This window comes from Atractosteus spatula, chromosome 2 (assembly GCF_055471065.1).
Source record: "Atractosteus spatula isolate fAtrSpa1 chromosome 2, fAtrSpa1.hap1, whole genome shotgun sequence".
Classification (NCBI taxonomy): Eukaryota; Metazoa; Chordata; class Actinopteri; order Semionotiformes; family Lepisosteidae; genus Atractosteus; species Atractosteus spatula.
This window is the reverse complement of record NC_142707.1, coordinates 29,342,079-29,365,050: the sequence shown is the minus strand read 5'-3', so window position 1 is coordinate 29,365,050 and position 22,972 is coordinate 29,342,079. Positions and strand designations below refer to the sequence as shown.

At 36.9% G+C, this 22,972-nt stretch overlaps 1 protein-coding gene across 5 annotated transcripts in view; it reads left to right on the top strand.

Annotated features, from left to right (window-relative positions):
- The window catches only part of utrn (utrophin), a 301,041-nt gene extending 278,243 nt beyond the window's left edge, over positions 1-22,798 (top strand). For all 5 annotated transcript variants that reach the window (XM_088929485.1, XM_088929492.1, XM_088929501.1 and 2 more), the window contains 6 exons: positions 4,125-4,283; positions 6,549-6,798; positions 11,332-11,440; positions 17,463-17,549; positions 19,813-19,835; positions 21,041-22,798. In XM_088929485.1, coding sequence (XP_088785611.1) covers positions 4,125-4,283; positions 6,549-6,798; positions 11,332-11,440; positions 17,463-17,549; positions 19,813-19,835; positions 21,041-21,049 — 637 coding nt within the window. In that variant the 3' untranslated portion in view covers positions 21,050-22,798. The remainder of the gene's footprint in view (positions 1-4,124; positions 4,284-6,548; positions 6,799-11,331; positions 11,441-17,462; positions 17,550-19,812; positions 19,836-21,040) is intronic.
- Positions 22,799-22,972: the final 174 nt, after the last annotated feature.

Genomic DNA, 22,972 nt, shown 5'->3' with positions numbered 1-22,972 from the left:
ACACTATCGTTTCTCAAAATATCGCTAGTGAGATTATTGGAATTATCTCCTGTATCCTCTAAACATAACCATCAAGTTTCGTATTTATAGCAGTGAAACTTATTTTATAATAAACAAATTAATAGTGCAATACTGACAACAGCACTTTAGACAGAAACTACACAATGGGTGAATAGTATTTATTTTGACCAGCAAAATCAGAACACAACATGTCAGACTATACTGTATATTTCAAAACAAAGACAACCTATGCTTTATAGAACTGTGTTATATAATTAGATACGTCAGCATAAAGCAAGTTAACATTTTTTTCATGGGAAACTTAATCTCAGTTTCAGTTTAGAGAAGCATCAAAGTATATCAATCATCTATTGATTTCTCCAGCAAAATGCAACCTCAAAAGCAAAGGTTCATACAAATACATACATTAATACACTCATGTTACTCTGAAAGAGTTCAGAAGTTTATAAAAACAATACACATTGTAACAAAGATGGCTGCTGAAGCTCCCCTGTACATTGAAATCGACTGGGTATATAAAAAGGTAATAGGTTAAAATAGCTGTCATTCAGCAAATTCTGAGCATTCAGAGACCAAAACCCTCCTCTCTGTATCTAAACATACATTAATATTTATTTTAAAAGTGAAAAAAGTAAAAAGAAAAGCTTAGAAACACTTAACTGTAAACATTATAAGAAGCATCTCTGGAATCGGCAGTAGTGAAATAAAAAGTAAAAACAGGAAATCAATAAATTATTATTTATATTATTTATTTAACATTTTTTTGGAAGGCTAATAAAATCAATCCAGGTCCTGTCTTCAGAAAAAAATTTGCAGATTTTTTGTATTTGTTCAATCACTTTCAAATTTTTATCCAAGGTGGTAAACGTTTTAAACAATATCTAGAAAAAGGTGTACATCCTTACATTCTAGGTGTACCACAACTTGAGAAATTGACTTTTGGAGACAATTTGTTTGTGTTTTTTCTGTTTTCATGCTGGATATTTCTTTCTAGTTTGTGTACTGAGCAAGACAATATAAAAAATCTGTAGGGTGCAACAGGATATCCAAGGGGTTCCTTTTAATTCAAGAGCCTAGAGAAGCCTGTACTGTGTTCACTTTCCAAAATAATTCCAGGTATGAAAGGGTGCATCCAAGAGGACATTGACCTTGTTCTTCCATTTTGGGGAGGGGATGAATGAGATATTAGAACAACAATAATTAAAAAACATCAGTACAAGAGAAAAGGCTGCTGCTCATATTTTTTTCAGTGGAGCCAAGAATAATATTTTTAAATTAAGAACACTGAATACATCTATGATTCATCAGACATAAGTGGGTGGAGCAGTCATCTTGTTCTGCAAAATTAAGCACCTGGATAGGAGAGTAATAAATCTGGAAGTATGGTATCCTGCTTTATTTAGCAGATGGAGATATGGGTGACACACCAAAAAGAGCAGTGAGAGACGTGTATCACAGCTTTATCACAAGATCAAAATGGTGCTAATGTCAGATTGCTGGCCATTAAAGTACAATCCTTCAACAGTTCAGCCCCACCACTGCATGACGACAACATTTCTATTTAAAAGACTTGGACTAGAGATGTCTGGGTTGTGGCCTTCAACTTGTGCTCTTGATGATTATCGTTACTGATAAGCCATTTAGGAATAGAGCCATTTTTAATAAGTGACTTCGCTGAAATGACAATACAGCTTTAAAATCCTGGCTAGGCTGTTTGAAATAGTGTTTTCTGTTCTGGTAATTTCAGTGTTAATCAGTTAAATTATCAAACAATAAAAGACATGACCTGGGACTGTGATTTAACAGAAAGTAAGAATCTTAGTTCAACACACTTTAGTTTAAAGGGGAACTGCATCCCAATTTCTTTTACTGGTTAGTAACTCAATTTTTCCATTTAAATTAAGTGCAAAATCATGAACTTTGCAAAAGTACTGTTTGGTTGCCATGATGTCGGAGGCAGACGAGAAACCGCTGTTCTTGGATGAGAGTGAGAGTTTGTGCAAATTCCTGTAAGCAAATGAGAAACACAGTCTCCTAACAACATTATTTTTTTTTGGTCTTTTTGAACTCATGTATTTTTTAAACAATGCCTCATTGTCAAGCAGTTAAGAAGATAGCGGTCACACACAAAACAGAGGATTGGATCAGTAGAAAGCCAAACTTTTCTCTTCCAAGGGATATTCAACTAACCAAGAGATGGGTAATAAACATGTGCAGTGATGTTGGTTTCTTTTCAAGATTCGGTGTGATGTATGATCGAATAAGTACAGGTTTTGCCTGACATTTCACCCCAGTAATTTTCAAACATGATCTGCACACTCAGTTAAGAAGTAGTATTTATCAACAAGTCGATATGATCAATTGAACTGAAATGCACTCATTCAAATCAGCTGTTCAGGCGACAGTACAGTCTATGGCACAGTGAGTCCTCCAAAAATATAGGTCCTGCTAGAATTTTTCTTTTAGGTGTGATTTACCTTAAACTATCCACTAATGTAAATGATAGAGCACTTTGCAAAACTTGAAAATTGAGTGTATTTTAGTTGGTTGGCAGGTTGCTCATTTTTTGCAATACTTAAAGTGTCTAAGTGTCTGTTGCCTTGTATGTGTTTCATGAAAATATTTAAAATGAATATTGTAGTCAGATTTGCTTGGTCTAAAGCGTGTTTACAATGTAAGTTTGTGTTCATGTCACCACGACAACACAATTTGTTGCCTCAAATATAGCAATATGGTGCTACACATACATTGAAACTTATTTTAAAGTCTTATTAAAAGTCTCTATTGCGATGCAAGTTGGAGGTTTTACACGTTACCGTGTAGTTGGTAGTTTCTTTGTGGTTTGAAATGCACTCATTTCTGATTCATTATATTTAAAATAACATTGCAGTTCCCCTTAAAGTACTTTGAGTTTCAAACATAATCCTAAATTAATTATGCAATTTGTACTAGGTAGTATCTATCACAGAAGCATGCATACACAGCTAACTGAAGCATGTCAATCCAGGGGGTATAATTAGAAAGTCTGTAAAAAGTGTCATCTTTGCAACTTTTTACCATGGAATACACCTTTCAGTTTTGTCCAATCTGAAGTACCTTTAAAAAACAATTCAGTATAAATAAATAGGTGATGTGGTTTCTCGCATAGTGAATAAACCAGAAATTTGCTGTTTTATTAGTTCAATTTTTGAAGGCTTTGTGGAATATTAAATAAATTAAACTAATTGTTCTTATGTTAAAAATTCAAAATATTTTTTTTTACAAATACCAAAGGGAGATCCGTTGCTTTAAAAGGGAAATAAACCGTATTACTCCCCCTTAGAGAAGTAAAAGGTATATTTAAAGTATATGAATGCTGTTCGTTTTAATTGGCAAATTAATTTGCAGTAGAACAACCAGGGTAGGAGGATTACTGCATGGTTTCTTTGCTATCAGGTCTTAAAACAAATCCCTTAGTGTTTTATTTGAAGAGTAGTTTTAACCTCAAGTGCTTGTTAAAAATAAAGTCAACAGTTAAGGCTTAGGTGTTTTATATATACAGTGGAGAATAAATTATTGAATAAAACTAACTCAAATTCTATTTTCAAATAGACCTCTTAGCTTACCAGTTGTTCATAGATAAATAGCATACTTGTGTGTGATGTGTGCAAATCTCCCTGCTAGGAATGTGTCCCTGACTGAATAGCAATTTGTCCACTGGTTTGACATTCATACTGTACAACACATGTCCTGGGCAGCATATACAGTACTGTAGTTTGCATGCAAAACAACTTTTTTATGTATACATTTTTGTTTGAGATGGTGCTGTACTAGCTTTAGATGACATTGCAGCTTTAGTTAGCAAACAGAGGTTCACAGAGCCCTGAGATTCCAATGATATTCCACTTAATCTACAAATACACCTTTCCCTCCAGGTAAGTTGTGCATAAAATAAGCATGTTAGGTGCATTGCAGTAGCAGAGATGTAAGTGTGTATTTTTCGTGTATTTGCATTATTAGCATAATTGAATGACCCGGCCTGTTACAGCCTGGTCCCTGTCCATGTAATGGAGCTCTGGTTTCAGAATGCACTAAAAAACCCTTTCCTCTTTTGCTGCCCACAGGGATGATGAGCACACACTGATCCTGCAGTACTGCCAGACCCTAGGAGGGGAATCGCCACTCAGCCAGCCTCAGAGCCCAGCGCAGATCCTGCAGGCTGTGGAGAGAGAGGAGCGTGGGGAGTTGGAACGCATCATTGCCAGGCTGGAAGAGGAGCAGAGGTACTTTCTTCTTGCGCACAGCACTGCCGCGGCTTCGTGGTCTGAGAGTGTAACACTGACCGTAAAGCCCTGCAGATAAATTCTTTCACTTGCTCACATTCAAAGTTTTAATTTTATAAACCATTTAAAAATTGAGCTTCCCATTTCCAGGGTGAAAGAAACTGCGGCCATCTCATTTACATAAGTGTTGATAGACCCTGGAGGAGTTTTTTATGTACCATTAGATAGAAATACAACATTTTCAGGCATCTGTCACCAGCAGTGCTGATAATACTTTATTTATGTCAGAACACTGCAGTTTAAAATTAAGTATCAATACCTTGCAAAAAAAACATACCAAACGTTCTGTAGCTGTAAATAGTCTGGTCTACATTTCCAAAGCTAGTTGGGACATTTGTGTTAAAAGTAATTTAATGATAATTACAGTGATTTATGAATTCTCTTTTTTGTTAAATGAGGCACCCCCAACATCTTCAGTTTTTGTTAAGTCTGAGAAGCAAACAATTGCTCTAGTTGTCTCTCCATCCTTTTCGGTAACTTAATCCTTAGAGGATCACAATGACCCAGAATCTAATCCAAAAGGCAAAGGGTACAAGATGAGATTACTTCCTCTAAGAGACACCAGTCTATTTTAGGTGACATGCACACATTCACTCGCATATGCATATAGTGGTTAATTTAGAGTTTCCAGTTATCCCAGCCAGGATGTTTATGAGATGTGTGAGGAAACCAGAGTACCTGGTGGAAACCCACATGGATGTGAAGTAGAACATACAAACTCCACACAGAAGGCACTCAATTTCACAATAAAACCCAGAACTCAACACCTGTAAGGCAGCAACACCAGCTTCTGTGCTGCACTTTTTTGTGAGCTGTATTAAATATTGAGACTGAACAGTTGGCATTGTACCCTTATGTATGACTCAGTGGAGGGTGAAAGCTCATAGTTTGGGAAAATGCTGAAGCACTGAAACATGAACATCATTGAAGCTTGGGAACATTGCAGCTGAATTAAATTATGCTAGTTTTAAACGGATCTTCACACATTAGTATTTTTCAGGAGCATTTAAGCACTACTGCCTATCTTGTCTCAACACTCCACAACATTTCTGTGATAAGGAAGGATAAAAATAAGAGGCTGCAAGACATCAAGTGTGACATTTTTAATACAATTGCAATTTTATTTTTTTAAAGTATACTATATATACTATAGTATATTTATGATACTTTTAAACAAGCAAGGCTTCTTTCACAGGAACTCCTTGATAAGACAACAAGAGATAACATGTTTGTGATTTATTTTATTGAAAGCAAGTGAGAAGCGGTAGTTGTAGCTATAGCCTGGTGCACTATACCACGTGTGTCTCCCCTCAGTCAGAGCTGTTTGAGCTCAGTGAATAATGCCATGTTGTGTGGCAATGTCACTGGAAACTACAAAGAGACTCCAATAAATGTGGAGGAAACCCAAACACCTAGAGGTGAAACTAGTGGTTGAGAGCAATTATATTTTCTACACTACTGTTTTCTTCAATCACATTGATAGATACAATACATCCAGGCACACATTACTGTGTCATTGTAATTGACTGTTGTTCTTTTTTTGTATTTTTGTATTTTGTATCATTTTGTATTTTTCAATTTTAATATGTACATTAGTATTGTTTGTTCAAGAAGGGGAGTCCACACTTTAACACTTTATTTCTAGGCCAGTTAGACTAGTTAACAAGCATGTTGTCAATGCTCTATATTGTTGGTCAGGTGGCTGGGAATTTCAAGCTAAGTAATTTTTTGTTTTAATTTATTACGCGTCTTATCTGTATTCATAGATTCATCTTCATGTATACAATATCAATCAGTTGAAGAGTTAGTATCTGTTACTTTAATTTTTATGCTAATGTATTGGTTAAAAGTAAAGTTTTTTAGATAAGTCCCTTCAAAATAAGCAACACATTTTTGTGAATGATAATTTAATTACATTACTGCTGAAGTGTTCACGCACTGTCTCTTTGGTTACATATGTAATAAAAAATATATCTGATAACCTTTTCTGAATGTGGTCATTTCTTGTAAAAAATCTTATCTTTCAGAAACATTTGTAGGACACTAATTCAAAGTTAGAGATATAAATATGAAAACAGTATTAAAGGATAAGGTATTGAAGATGGCCATCATCTTTTGTCATACAGAGGTCATTTTCATTTCTCAGGTTTAAGCTGAGTGATGAGGCTGAAATGTCATTTCAGGATTTTGTGTTATGTGTCACAGGAATCTGAAGCTGGAGTATGAGCAGTTGAAGGAACAGCACAGTCAGAGAAGCTTCTCCCCACCGCTCTCCTCCCCACCGGACTCTGTGGCCCTTGGCCAACAAGGGGGCCCTGAAGAGGCCGAGCTCCTGGCTGAGGCCAAACTCCTGAGGCAGCACAAGGGCCGGCTGGAGGCCAGAATGCAGATACTGGAGGAGCACAACAAGCAGCTGGAGTCCCAGCTTCACAGACTGAGGCAGCTGCTAGAACAGGTGACTGCAATGCGTCCTCCCAACCCACCCATTTCACTTGACAACAGTCAGTCCTGAGATCATTTCCTTCTTTAAATAAAACCAAGGATCTTCTCCAATCGGAACCCTAATAGGAATCTGTGCATGCTCTGTAAGACAAGGACATTTTGCTCAAATATAACAGTAACAGTATTAACAGTATCTCCTCAATAAAGTACCAAATTAAGTTTTAATGCTAGTTGGATTTGTTAAACAAACAAGGTTTAAGTTTAGGGTCTTTGAACTTTTAAACATCCCTTAAGTAGTAGTAGTCTGTAGTCAATATTTGTACATGATGCAGATGCAGTGGCTGCAGTTTTATTTAACCTTGGAAACTGCTGGTTCTCTCCATCCTTTTCGGTAACTTAATCCTTAGAGGATTAGAAACTGCTGAAATTGTTTATGATTGAGGAGATTGAGGGTTAGTTAAAAAGATAATGATAATAATAATAATAATAATAGCTTACACTTATATAGCGCTTTTCTGGACACTCCACTCAAAGTGCTTTACAGGTAATGGGGACTCCTCTCCACCACCAATGTGCAGCATCCACCTGGATGATGCAACGGCAGCCATAGTGCACCAGAACGCTCACGCTCAGTGGGGAGGAGAGCAGAGTAATGTAGCCAATTCATAGAGGGGGATTATTAGGAGGTCATGATTGGTAAGGGCCAATTGGAAATTTGGCCCTTACCGGGGTTACACCCCTACTCTTTTCGAGAAGTGCCCTGGGATTTTTAATGACCACAGAGAGTCAGGAACTCAGTTTTACATCTCATCCGAAGGGCGGCGCCTGTTTACAGTATATTGTCCCTGTCACTATACTGAGGCATTAGGACCCACATGGACCGCAGGGTGAGCACCTCCTGCTGGCCCCACTAACACATCTTCCAGCAGCAACCTTAGTTTTTCCCAGGAGGTCTCCCATCCAGGTACTGACCAGGCTCACACCTGCTTAGCTTCAGTGGGTTGCCAGTTGTGAGTTGCAGGGTGATATGGCTGCTGGCTGATATTATTAAGATATTATTAAGGCTTCGTGGGCTGTGAGTGTAACTGTTTCGGCGAATGATTTTGAGCACTAGGCTCATTATTTTTTAATAGTTTTGACTTTATATAATATTGCTACACAAATGCAGGTAGGAAATAACCAAACATTAACAAAGTGTGTTCTTTTGATTCTCTGGCACAACTGATAGTGTTAAAACAAGACAAATATTTTAATAATAAAATAAGAGAACTATATAGCATTAATAATAGGACACGTACTGTATGTGCACACCAGGGTATACTTCCAGCAGGCCTAAAAACCTAAAAATTCTGTCCCTGTAATTAAAATGCAAAATGGTAGCCCCTTAACAGGTAAAAGAGAGAAACAACTTGCATCCCAATAAAAAGGGTTATTACTCAGAACTAAATCTCTTTTCCTACAACATGGAAAAGGGAATGGGAATCTTCCTATTCTAACAATGAATCACAAAAATAGTAGAGAACGGTTTTAGCCTGAGGATTCCACAGGAATAGGAAGTTAGAATTTCCTAAAATAAAGCAAGTTCACTATAATAATATTCAGATTATCTAGCCATAATCTAGTATGTAAATCTGATCAAAAGATTTAATTTTTATCTGGCTCAAGCTTTGGAGTAAGAGGGGGGTGATAGATAATGATGATGTTGCTACTTTCTCCCTCTTGTTCTGTGCTTCCTCTCCCTTTCCTGCTTTTTCTCTTCTTCCACATTCTATCTTTTGTCTTTTATATGCTTATGCTTTGGTCCCATCTTATGAAGGCTGTCTTAATGACCTCCCTATAATTGGCTGTCACTGTTTAATGTTTATCCCTTAATATGATTTACTGTCAAGTTAATTACCCAGAGTAAACCATAAGGAACACTCTTTGATAATCTATGTGTTACTCTAATCTATTGCCTCCTATCCCCAGGAGAGCTAGGCAAATACTGTGAACAATAACTATTGTTCCAAAATCCTCTGAGTATGGTTAATCAAGTTAGGATATGTAAATGTTGCTTACCAAATGACCCCCCAGTTGTAACGATATTAGCCATTAATGATTTGGAGTTTTGTCTTTCAATAAAGTACCAAATCTGCAATTATAATTGCAATTAATTATTTTAATGCTAGTTGAGTGCACCTTTGACTTTAAGAAGTAGTTTGTTTTAGTAAGCACAGGTTATATGGAGCTTACATCATTGATACTTCTTGTGTTCCAGTTTTCTGTCACCTGAAATGTAGTCACCTTATAATGTGTGTAGGCACAGCTTTAAGAAATACAAATTCATTGTGGGTGTAATATATAAATGATTTTCTTTGCTATTGACAAATGATTTTCATACTTTAAACAACAGCATTAACGTTCTTCATTTCACCACTGTAACAGTATTTCATTGGGTTTTATAACAGGATTGTCAGTATTACCTTGGAACTGCTGCCTAAAACCAAGATTTCTTAACTCTCCGGTATTGCACTGAAATGCTTCATGTCTTTAGCAGTCTTACTGCTATTTTTAACTATAGTTGCTGATCTCCAAGGTATATTCAAAGTTTGAAAGTAATGTCAGCAAAAAATGCAGGATTAATCTGGAAAACCTGGACAGCGAATGCACAAAACAGATCAACACAATTCCTTTATTATTTCTTTGTAGCATTGCATAATTCACATATCCTCACTAATGGTTTTCTTTTCCTGTTTATGTCCACAAGTATTATTTTAATGGAGTTGTTTAAGGTTCATTAAATATTTGTGTCCTCACATTAGTTTTTTTTTTACCTTCAAGATGTTTTTAAACATGCGTCTACTGTAACAGCACAAATTTCTATCATCAAGGTTGGTTGTGAATGTCAAGCACAAAGCTGTAGACTCTCACAAACCCCTTTGCATGCTGTAGTTCAATGTGATATTGATACTTTCTGTCGTGTGCTTTTCTCTAGGTTAGAGTGTGTTCCTTGGATGTATATATAAATATTGTCATTTTACTTAATTTTAGTTGAGATACATGATTTTCCTGGAGTGTTTTATTTTCTGGTGTCCAAGGAGGTGCGATTACCATTAACCATTACCCTTACCATTAAAATGTTGCTTTTGACAGAAATTACACATTTTTATCCACCAGTGCTTGATGTCCCTATTAGAGTACCCAGACAATATCCATTATAGTTTTACGAAACTCACAGACATTGGGCTTTTAAATTATATGTCTCCGAATTGAAGAGGTCCCACAAGTTTGTTTTCAGATTTTGTAAATGATCTACAGTGTCCTGGATGTTCTTTTTTTCCTCTTGAGTAAAGAAACCTATTTTCTAGTGACAGATATATATGCCACAGATATTTTACAGTTATCTGATATTTTTAGTTATCTATGCTTTTCATCATCCTTTCAGAAACTGCTGTTTAAAGGTATTAATCTACAATGTTTCTGAGTTTCTCATATTGTAGGGTTAGTTTATTGTCCTTTGAAAATGTCTAAAATGATATATGCTTACACACGGGACTGTATTCAATTAATGTCTGAAATGAACATTACCATCATCATATTGCATATGAAAACTGAAAAACCAGTACCAGTGTTGGGTATAGTCTTGATTTTTTTAAAAATAAGAACATTTTTCTTCAAGTGTGCCTAATGAAACCTTTAGATAATTTTTTTCTCTTTTGCATAGATTTAATTAATAAACCTATTCTTGACATGATGATAAGTTTGTCAGATCCTGATGCTATAAAAATTTGCTGTACAGTAAAGAATATCCTAATATAAGAAAACCATTACATGGTATTTTACATCATGTCACTTTTTTCCCCATTATGTGATTTAGTTTGTTTCTTAACCAAAGATGCTCATGGCTTTTGGTTTGCCAGTGTTGTTTCTGCTTAGACTGATGTTTCCTGTTCTAGATAACTGCAAGAATTGCAGCTGAAAAATAGCACAAGAAAAGACGGCACTAGGCAAACAATTTAAAAGAATTTAAAACTGAGGTTTGAATGTCTCTTAAAATTAAAATTGTAGGTTACTGTGCTTTACGGTGTGCTTGCTGAATACAGTGTTACCCTCACTTAATTCTTTACCACACCTCTTTGCAACCTGAAGACGATTCTTCATATGAAATAGGTCTGTAATGTGGAAGGCAATTGTCTCAGAAGGAACAGGACAGAAAACTACCATCATATTGTGCACACAAAGAAATGAAACAGAAGGACAATGAGCTGCACCAAAATGATGGGGTTTTTTGCACGTTCCTACAGTAAAAGGATCTCTAGAGCTTTATTAATAACTTTTTATGGGATATATCTTTAATAAAGCAACAGGATATTTTCAATGAAAAGTGACCTAGCGTATTACATCTCTAGGTTCCATCTCTTCCCTCTAAGCTCTTTTGGGTATTAAAAGTTGCATTACATACTGTATATTGCTTGATGTCTGCAATCCACATTTATTAATATAAATAATAGAGTAATGTATTTTCAAGCTTTAATTATTAAACAATATCTTCTCTCACTCTCTGCAGCCTGAAACAGATTCCAGAATTAATGGAGTTTCATCATCCGCAGCCCTTCAGCATACTCTAGTCCATCACGCACTGAATCAGGATATGAACTCCAGCTTTGATCATGCAGGTCAGAATTTCTGATATATGTGTTGACCATTCCCATTGTGGATTGTGATTTTGAAATCACGTCAGTTTCTTTTGAAATCGGAAAAACCCATAATGTTAAGCCAGGAGCCCTTACTTTTGAGTTTCATACCTACTCATGTGCAGTGTATTTCATTTAACAAAAAAATGGAAAACAATCTTTGCTTCAAACATATCTGCAGTTGTCATTAATCCATACATTATGTTAAATTTGCACTGAGAAATATACTGTACAAATGTACTCACTGTGGAGTAGTAACTTTGCTTCCTTCTATACATGCATCATAACTATCTGTTCAGGGTGATCTCAGATGACTGCACTCGTATGTATTGTGAGGTATGGACAATGAGCGTAAGAATTTTAGCACCATTGATAAACCTGAACAAAGAAAGCTGCATAAAATAAACAGCACAGATGATGATTGATATTTTATGCCTGAAAAAATGGGAAAACTACAAGTTTTCATTCTTATACAATTATTTCAAAACAAATGTTTTCAATGAGTAATATTATTGTTTTAGTCAAAAACATAGGTGTCAGAATTATTGGATCCCCTACGTTTCTTTTAATGAAAAACAAACAAAATAAAATCTGCAGTGACATTCTGCTTATTTTTATTCAACTCAGTCCTAAGGACTGTTAATTTGGACACCCTGTTTCACAAGAATATAAAAAAGAGGTAGCAAACATGGGAAAACCTTTTGTCATCCATCGCCATGGGAAAACACAAACAAACTGACAATAAAAGATTACAAATGGTTGTTGATCTTCACAAATCAAGTAATGGTTACAGAACAGTACATACAAAGTACACAAAAATATACCACTTAGCACTATTAGGGCAATAATCCAAAAGTTCAAAACCAATAAAAGAGTGGTTAACCTACCAGGACATGGACACAAGTGCGTCTTGCCCACAGGCACAGTGAGGAGGATTGTGAGGGAGGCAAAAAAGAATCCAAGAGTCACAGTTGGAGAACTGCAGTGTCTGGTTGCATCTAGGGGTCACCAAGTCTGCAAATCAACACTTAGAAGGTACATTCATAACAGCTGACTATACGGAAGGGTTGCCAGAAGAAAGCCTTTACTGAAAACAAGAAACAAATTGAAGCAGCTGGAGTTTGCCAAATGCTACTGGAACTGATAGTAACTAGGTGCTAAGGTCAGTTGAGACTGAAATTGAACTGTTTGGCCATTCAAAGCATAAGCAAGTTTGACGTCAGAAAAGGCATGTGTATGATGAAAAGAACTTCATACCCACTATGAAATAAGATAAAGTCACTTTATTGCCATATACAACTTCTTGTATTAGAAATGTGTCTTTTCGCATACCCTATCTTGCTCTCCATGAGATACACAGACAGGGAGAGAAGCTTGGGGTCAGAGCGCAGGGTCAGCCATTTCAAATCAATCAATCAAAGTTTATTTATCAAATGCACAACAATACAGCGTGCAGCAGTAGTTGATTGCAATGAAATGTCTTTTCTACGAGCTCACCGGGGGGGATAAAAATCACAAAATTAAAGTTACAAAATTTGGTTACATAATAGATAATAGTGCTATAGAAATTGAATAAAATAAACTCAGACAAAACTCAATATAAATAGAGCTGCTATGTGTCCAGGGTGTATGCAATACATTATGTCCAAGTAGTGCAGTATGCTGAATACAATGCAAACTGTATGCCTGTGTACTGTAGCCATTACGGGTGATTTGCTGAAGGAACTGCAGCTTGGCTATTTAGCAGTCTTATTGCCTGGAGGTAGAAGTTTTTCTGTAATCTGTTGGTCTTTGACTGGATGCTTCGGTACCATTTACCGGATGGTAGGAGAGAAAACAGTTTGTGACTAGGATGACTAGGGTCCTTGAGAATGTTCCCGGACTTCTGAAGACATCTAGCTGAGTAGATATCCTGGATGTTTGGTAGCTCACAGCCAGTAATGAGCTGCGCTGACTTCACCACCCTCTGCACTACTTTGCAATCCTGGGAGGAGCAGTTCCCATACCAGGCAGCGATGCAACCAGTCAGGATGCTCTCAATAGTGCACCTGTAGAAGTTGACCTGGATATGTGATGGCATGCCGAACTTCTTTAGCCTACTGTTTTGACCACGATGTTGGTGTGGTGGGTCCAGGTTAAGTTCTCTGTGATGTTAAAACCCCAGGAACCTAAAACTGCTGACCCTCTCCACATCAGTCCCATTGATTTAAATAGGTATGTGATCTCCTCCCTAGTGTTTCCTTTAATCCACAATCATCTCCTTAGTCTTACTGATGTTCAGAGAGAGGTTGTTCTCCTGGCACCATGCTGCCAGGGTTTCAACCTCCTCCCCTGTACGGAGACTCTTCACCATCTGTGATCAGGCCGATGACTGTTGTATCGTCAGCAAACTTCATGATGGAGTTTGAGTTATGCTTGGCGACACAGTCATGGGTAAATAAGGAGTAGAGGACAGGACTAAGCACACAGCCTTGGGGGGCTCCAGCGTTTAGAGTAGAGGATATGTTGGTGCCCACCCTCACCACCTGTGGACGTTTCATCAAGAAGTCCAGGATCCAATTACAAATGGAGCTGTTCGGTCCCAGGTCCTGGAGCTTGATGACAACCTTTGAGGGCACTATGGTATTGAATGCTGAGCTGTAATCAACAAAGCATTCTCACATAAGTTCTTTTCTTATCCAGGTGTGAGAGGGCAGTATGGAGGGCAGTGGCAATAGCATCCTCTGTTGACCTGTTCTGACCATACGCAAATTGTAGTGGGTCTAGGGTGTCAGGCAGTAAGAGGTGATGCTTTGACCAACTGCTCGAAGCACTTCATGATAACTGATGTGAGTGCAACAGAGCGGTAGTCATTTATACGGCGCCCCTTGAGCAGTTGGGGTTAAGGGCCTTGCTCAGGGGCCCAACGGAATAGGATTCTTCTGCCGGCTGTGGGATACAAACTGGCAACCTTCCATCCACAGAGCCACCGCATTACCCATAGTGTTAGTTACACCAATCCATTCCCTGACGAAGGCGTTCTACAAGTCTATGATAGAAGAATGAAAAACAAAAATAATTATGCAAGGTCATGTGAACAGTATGAAATGTTTGGATCACTCAGTTACATAAAGTTCTTCTTATACAATATGGAACGGTGCATTACATCTTGTGTTAATTGGAGAAGGTGCAGATCCTTAGCCACAGAGCCACTGCACCGCCCCATATGGGATGGATCATTGATGTTGTGATGCTATTTTGCTGCCAATGGCCCTGAGGCCTGTGTTAAGATCAATGGCATCATGAACTCTACTAGCAGGATATTCTGGCTAAAAACCTGGTTGCCTCTGCCAGAAAGCTGCAATTTGGTTGCAGTTGAACCTTCCAGCATGACATTGACCCTAAACTCACCTCAAAATCAAAAGAGGAATGGTTGACTGAAAACAGAATCTACATTTGCAATGGCAATCTCAGTCTCTAGTCTTAAACCCAATTGAACTGTGGTCTGAATTGAGGAGGGCAGTCCATAAGCTGAGAAATAAGGCCATCAAGAATCTGGAAAATTTCTGCATAGAAGAATGGTCCAATGTCCCTCCCAATGTGTTTTCCAAACTTATTAAACATTATAAAGACTTTATCTGTGCTACTCATTTGAATATATTTTATTTTGAAATAATGGTACTAGATTAAAAGTCTCTAGTTCTCCCATTTTTGTGGGCCTAAATATATATCTATATCTATGTGGTTTATCTTGCTTTATTTGTTCATTCTTATCAAGGGTACCAAAAAACGTCATTGTATCATTGGTAAAGAATACTTGATAAACACTTAAAATGTCAAAAAAACACAAATGTCAAAAAATAATTAGGCTTTCCAGGTATAAAAGGAAAACCTTCTGGAACCATGTGTAGCAAGTATTGTTAACACTTTGCGATGCCCTAGTTTGCTTTCATGTTAGAGTCTTAAAATCAAGACCCTGGTTTGTGGGATTTCAGTCCAATCTAGTGTAGGCATCCTCTCACGAGGCACCAATAAATGTAGGGGTTTTGTGCATTTACTGGGACAATTATTAATTGTAGCCGTAAGTCACAAAATGATTCTTTGATGGCTATTAGAAGACCGACCCAGCAGGATACTCAGCAACGCACACACACAGATACTAATACACGACAATACATTTATTAATACATAAAATGTGCATATAAACATAACAGATCTTATCGTGAGGGTTAGCAGAATACAAAAGGTATATATTCAATCACGAAGAGTTACAAACCAAGAAGGACATACATTCAGTATACCGTTCATTTAGACCGTTTCGTAAATGAACTTAGATTACAACTTCTACACTAGATACTCAAAAGCAAGTACATCACTCATAGGAATTAAATTGATATCAACTGGTGTTGAGGTAACAATTGAATTCTCAAGCTGTAATGCAGAATGTTGAATACTCATCCAATCTGTGTGGATTCAGATCTCCCACGGACACAAAGGAACAGTGGCAGGCTTTTGCTGTGTCCAATCGGCACTCTCTGGCCCAGTGCCAGGCAGTGCTGTTGCGGCTGGAGAGAAGTGGGAGAGATTTCTGCTGCGACACGCTGCTGATGCTCTCTGAAGACCGGCTAGTTAGTGTTGGCTGAAACTAGCAAAGTTTGTGCACAAGAGAAAAGTGATTGCGGGTCCAAGCAGGTCACACTTTTTAGACAGGAAGAAGACCGGTTTGTTCCTGATGTAGCGCTAGTCCTGAATCCTGAGATTCAGCTGTCCACAGTTCCGACCGTAGTTCACTTGTTGATCAGGCGAGCATTCGCAGTGGGTACCGGCGGTTCACGAGGCTTGCTGCTGGGCTAACCTCAGGTGGATCCTTTGGTTACGCGCTGGCAACCCCCGTTCTCAACTCTTAGAACAAAGTAAAGTCCTGACACTCGGACACACTGGCTTTTACCAGATTGTCCAAGCTGAGTCTGAGAATGTCCAGGAGGAGCCCTGAGGAGCTCTCTGCTGCCTGTTTTACCTGGAGGAACTACGGTCGTTCATTGGTTGAAAGTTTCATGGGCATCCGAGACCCACATGGGGTTACCCTGCCCTACTAGTTCCTGATTGGCTGATGTAGGTGGAGGATGAGTAACCATGCTCTCTGACATTAGGGTTGTAAACAACTTGGGATGAGACTCTCCCTTGGAATCTCCCAGACAGTATGGCACCAGAGATGACCATTTATTAGGGTTTCTGGAGAATCTCAGCTTTGGGAGTTGTTCCTTATCAGGGAGCTCTATCAGCTAGAAAAACACCTTAAATGTGAACCAGATGGAATGGCCTCTCTGTATCCAGCACCACTGAGATGAAGGAGAAAGGGACTGGCAAGGGAGCAGCAAACTTAATTCCTGTACTTTAATAAGCCTTGCAGCTACACTAGACTTCGATTCTGTGGCAGGGGGTCCCAGAAAGCGGGTTTGCTGGGATGGTTTGGGATCAGTCAAGGATCCTGACATGTTGGCAGAGCAGTGATGTCCTGATGATTTCTATCTCCTGCATGAGAACCTTGGGGATGCCGTCTTGCCTATGAATCTTGCCATCATTGGACATGTCGAAATTTGCCATGGGAAGGAGGGACAAGACCCTGTCAAAGAATCTTGTGCTCACTCCCCCAGACTTAACAAAACGCTTCCTCTACACCAGACCTTGCAAACGGAGCGTTCTGATTCTGAGATGTAGTTAATAATTTGTCTATTTGGTTTTTTTCTTGAATGTCATACAGCCTTGCTCACTCTACCAGTAACATTCAGCCAATGCAGAAATGTGTTTAAAAAGTGTATAAAAAGTTTGACACTGATCCATTCATACTCCCTGTTTTCTTTGTTAAGAGCATGCAGATGTTTTCATCAAATGGGCATATATTGACATACGAATGGTCCCTGCTTATTTTTTCAGTTGTTTTGTCAGCTGCCCAGTTTTTGGTTAATGACTCCATTCCAGTTTAAATTTGTGTTAAATTTTCTTTTTGTTTTTTGTTTTTTTTCAGATGACTTGTTAGTCCCACCAAGCAACACCAGTACAGACTTGGCAGATGTCATGGAACAGATCAATAACACTTTTCCTGCATGCAGTCGTAAGTGCAGCACCTTTTATTCCTCTGCAAAGTTGACTTCTCTTCACGTCCCTTCCAGTGCTTTCAAATTAAAGTAGAACAATTTTAGAAAAACTACACAGAAATTTTTAAAGATAAACTTTTGACTTCTTAGCTGCTATTTTGCCTCTTTAGTACATTGAAAAAATATTATGTTACTATTCGATTTATTAGGTGTTGGTCGATCGTCTTTGTTCTGACTCATTTACTGAACATTTACTGAGGTAGAGAAACTAAAGGACAAGAACTAGGAGCTATTAACCCAGAACTCATTTAACTTGACTTTCCCATAGAATATGTGGCGTTCTCCAGCTTTTTGCTCTATCAGCTTATGCGCTGCATTAGTATGTTAGGTAGTAGCTTATAAGTTGTGGGCATCACACTGCTTGTCTTCCTTTGCCCATTTTTGTCAGCAAAACATGTAACTTGTTTCTAAAGTTGGAAAGTTTGTACAGTGGTCTTGGAAAGAGTTTACATTCTGAAAGAGATTGCTGATGTTTCTGTGAAAATGTTGATTTCAGATTGAAGCTACTTCTTCTTGGTTTACTGTATATTGTAATGCCACAAGAAATAAAGGTTTTTGATAAATAAATTGTCTGCTACCATTCAACTTACATTGGCATTTTATTAGGGCAAGGGCCTGTAGAGTCAGTGAAGGATTTATTAGTTTGCATGTTGAGGAGCTTGACTATTCCAGATGAGGCTCCAAAACAGCATTAATTAATGAGCAGTTTGTAGTGATTTATCACTGCTGCCTTTACATGACTTTGAGCTGCACCATGTGTTCCTGCCTCCTAATGCTTTAGTGAAAGCGTTAGAATATAATTGGCTGTTGTTGTTCAATAAAGCTGGCAAACACAGGACAGGAAATAGTATGTCTTCACAGTAGATTTCCATTGAATGGATATTGTACTAGAATGCAGAACCTTAAAAAGTGTTTTAATTATTAATTTTGGTATATCAGGACCACAAGAAGTACCAGAAGATCATGCTTCACTAAAGCAACTTTAGCATGTTCTTTGCAGCAGACTGTGTGTGAATTGCATTTAATCTTTAATCATAATTGGTTCTACAATTACCAAAATGTGTAATGAGCTCTAGGGTGACTTGGCATTGCAACTCTGCATGCTCCTTCAACAAATACTGTAGGACCAAAATAGATCTATATTCTGTCTGAAGACGTATTTGAATATCAAGTTCAAGTTTGTCATTATACTTACACAGGTATATGGTATAACAAAATGCTATGTACAGTAGCTACTGTAGCTCTCAGACAGTAAGTAGTGCAAACAACAATACAATTGTGCAAGAAAAGAAGTCAGAGAAAACAGGCAATGTGCAAAACAACAACAAATAATGTGCAAAACAACAGCAGGTAATAGGTAATGTGCAAAACAACAACAGTTGTGCAAAATCATACATCAACAGAATGGAATAAAGGATAGTAAATCATGGAGAGTAAACATCTTGACATGTGAGGTAGAGGTAGATTTCAATGTGCATTTGAGTTTTGATAAAGAGAGAAGGCACCGTAAGAGTTCAGATCGTAGGTGAGAGGCTGGAAGTTTAATAGTTTGAAAGTGCAAGAGTAAAAACTGTCTCTGAGTCTGGTAATTTGGCCCGAATTGTCCGGTACCTGTTTCCAGATGGTATGGAATAATGTAATGGAATTTACAGTATGTATGGAATATAGTGTACTTATGGAATATATGTACTTATATAATGGAATATATGTATGGATGGAATATATTATATAAGCTGTGATGGCAGATGACTGGTGCAGCATTAATTAAATATCTGTAAATTCTGAGCATTGGTGAATTTTATTTATTTTAGTTAAATGGGGGCAATAGTAACTACATAATAGATGTTATTATATATTATGAATAAATCTTGACATGCCTGTGTGCTATTAGAAATTTTAATGTGTAATATTCAATGTGTGTTTTATTTCTCTTGATTGTTATTTGATACAGGATACAGATTTGGTTCTGTATACTGATTACTTATGGGCTTTAAACATGTAGCACAATATTCTTGTTTCAAATCTTCAATCTGCTATGGGCTCCTAGTGCTCTGAAACTGATCTGCTGCCTTCAGAATCATGAAAAAAATCAAACTAAAAAAATCACAGGAATTTTGTATGACAATTTGTTGTATTATGGCTTTATTTCCTATAATGTATACTTTGTCATGTGAAATTAATGGCTTTTCTCTTACCTTTCCTTTTCATAATGTGCTACAGCAAGTATTGCCCCAAGACCACAGGTAAGAATTTTTAATGAGATTTCATAGCTTATTTCATTTTAGTCAAGGATAATTCCAAGATTTTAGAAATAGCATTCATGTTATGATGGTCCTTCAATTAAATTCAAATTCAAGAAAAATACATTATAAAATAAAAGTCCATTAGTTTTCTTCCTTGGCAATAACTGTTATAAGTTGTTTTCTAATACCATACTAATTCAGTAGCTATGAAGATGACTTTTTTGTTCATTTTTGTTCCTTTATAATGGTGTAAAATTTCTGTTAATTAGAGAAATCTGTGTTTAGTAGTGTTAAGTTGAGCGCTGCAGTCCAAATTGTTGTTCATTGGGTAACCATTGACCATATCGGAGTTACATTACATATTGCTGTACACATTAACTTACTCAGTATTGACATTAATGAATTCTGACTTAATTCTTAACTCCTGAAATTTGTTCTTTGGGTGCATTTATTTCAAAGTAATAATCACTTTCTTTTTTCTTGCTTTAAAAGGTTTTTTTGTGCAGCAGCATGTTCATTATTTTTGTTCAAGATAAGACATTATTTATGAAATGCTTGTTTTTATCCCATTATTAATCGCTAAATTTTGGTTTTCACGCTCAGATACTGAAACAGCCAACCTAATTAACATTTATCAGATATTAAGAGATTTAAAATTCTAATCAACATTTTTGTTTCCTCTGAATGCAACAATATTACAACTGCAAAATATGTCCTACATTTGTCTATTTTAAATAGACTAACATTGCTGCCTTATCTTTTCTCATTATAAGCAATTGGCTTTTGCAGTTGTGTTTAAGAAGAGCCTGTCATTTTTAGTCACTTGACCTTTTTCAGATCAGAGCTTGATAACCTATTAAAACAGTAGGTATCCTGGTGACTATGGCTGTTAGTAGACCCTCATCCAAAGCAGACCGATGCTGCCATAGTCTAGCTGTGTCTTGCCTGCAGTGACTGTACTATTTGGTTCTGTTGAGATAGCAAAGAATAATTTTATTTTGTTTTTTAAATCTCCTCTTGTTATAATGATATTGTATGAAATGTTTTTTCCTATCCTGTGAGTTTTGGTTCATCAGTACACTGACCAGTGCAAACAAAGTCATTGGTATCAGCTGAGTCTGTGTAGTCTGTTTTCTGCAGTGAAAACCTAATGACAAAAAATGAATGGCATAAATCTACCTTGTATATTTTCTCTCTTTGTTAAGGTGATGTGAGGAATCTTTTAAGGAGAAGGATACAGTGAGCACTCCCCAGAGGACTGACCACTTCAGTAGTGGCCATTTTATTTGCGATTGTTTGAGATTTCATCTGTTTGGCCAGATGAAAGAACTACTGAAGACCCAAAGACACAGACCAGGACCAGAGTTTCCATATATTGTCTTCTCATACTATGCAATTGTAAATTTCTGAACTGTAGATTATATTCAGAGTTGGTTAAACATTTGTCAGTGATTTGTATAAATATTCATTAGTTGGGGGGAGGGGTCTTTATATCTGCCTTTTTCCTATCCTGAGTATGTTTTAGAAATAATATTAAGGTTAAACTGTTACATTTCTACATTCCTTAGCTCTTCGCTTTAATACTGTAAAATTGCTTTCTTCACTTCAGACATTGCTATCTTTTGAGATAAGCCGTGAAAGAAACAGTATTTCAAAAACATGAAAGTGTTCTGGGGTAAAACATTTAAAGAGACTGTTTCATGTATATCTGCTGTATACAATGTTAAGCTCCTTTGAAACTTTGCTTGTGACAGGGATATGCACAAAAGCATTGTGTGAAGTAAGGTTTTTTTTTCTAGTGTTTGATGTGACCACCCTTTTAATGCATAGGTGTGATAAGCAGTCTGTGCATCAAGCTGAATATGCACTGTATTGTACATATGCATACAGAAACAGGCTCTTTAAATCCCAGCTGTGCCTATACAGTTCTCGTTCCAGCTGAGGACAGAGATTTAAATAATGTGTCTGGCCTAAAATAGAAAGAAAAATGCTAAACTGGAATATGTTTTTGAGGCCCAATATAATTTTATGTGTAGTATATAGTTTTATAAATGTTTTAAATCAGATGAAAGCCATGACTGCCTTTCTACCTCAGACACAGCTCCCTTCCCACGCTCTGTATTTTGTTGATTGTTGATCCATAAAACACACAGCTTTTGCAAGCTTTGTAATAGACAACAAAGAGTGAAAAACACCTCCTAGTTCCTCGCAGCAGGGTCAGTGGTCTTTGTTATTCACTTAAGAACTATATATAAAATATTCTCTGGCCTCTTCAGACCTTTTTCTAACAGCGTATACAATGTGGTGTGTGCTGTGCTATCAATACTTTTAACACTAATATAAACTCTCAGCTGTACCCTTGGACGATGATATGGTGAACTTTAATATTAAGCAACTTGTTGTCATTTTGAGGTATATAGGATAGATTGGTGACACTACATCTAATACAGCTGCACGTATTATATTTTAAATATTTTTTATAACAAATCAGTAACTTTATTTTCTGCGTATCACAAAGAGTTACTGGTAAATTATATATACTTAATTCTGTGTATGACAAGAGGTATACTTCGGTATTTGTCTTATTATCTAATAGTGACCAAAATATCATTACATTCAATTCATTCTTTACCACTGGAGTGACATGAGGGTTAGATTTTTATGTTGGATTTAACAATAATTGTTATGCATGGTAAAAGTGTACAGATGGGATGGTGCATTTTTTAATTAATTAAACATTCAATATGATTTTATTTCTGAAATTACCCAGAGTAAAAAAGTGTTTTGTTTACTTCTGTGAATCTATAGTTTTATTACTTTAATAGAATCACACTCTATGTGGATGCCATAATTATTGTTTCCTGTTTCATATGGGAGCTGATGTCTGCATTAAACACTATTGTTTCGCTCAGCCACTGCAGTGTATACAATTGAAAATGTATTAAAATTTTAAAAGCACAAAAGCTTAGAATGTTTTATTAACACAAGTAATGAGTGTTAAGATCCAGTCTTGTTTTCAGACTTTGTTACTATGTTGTGCAAGGTCAATTCATGACATCTAATAGTCTGTTTAGTCTCTTACTGGTTTCATATTCATTTCATCATGCATTGCATGTTGTTAGTGTTGTAATTTTGTA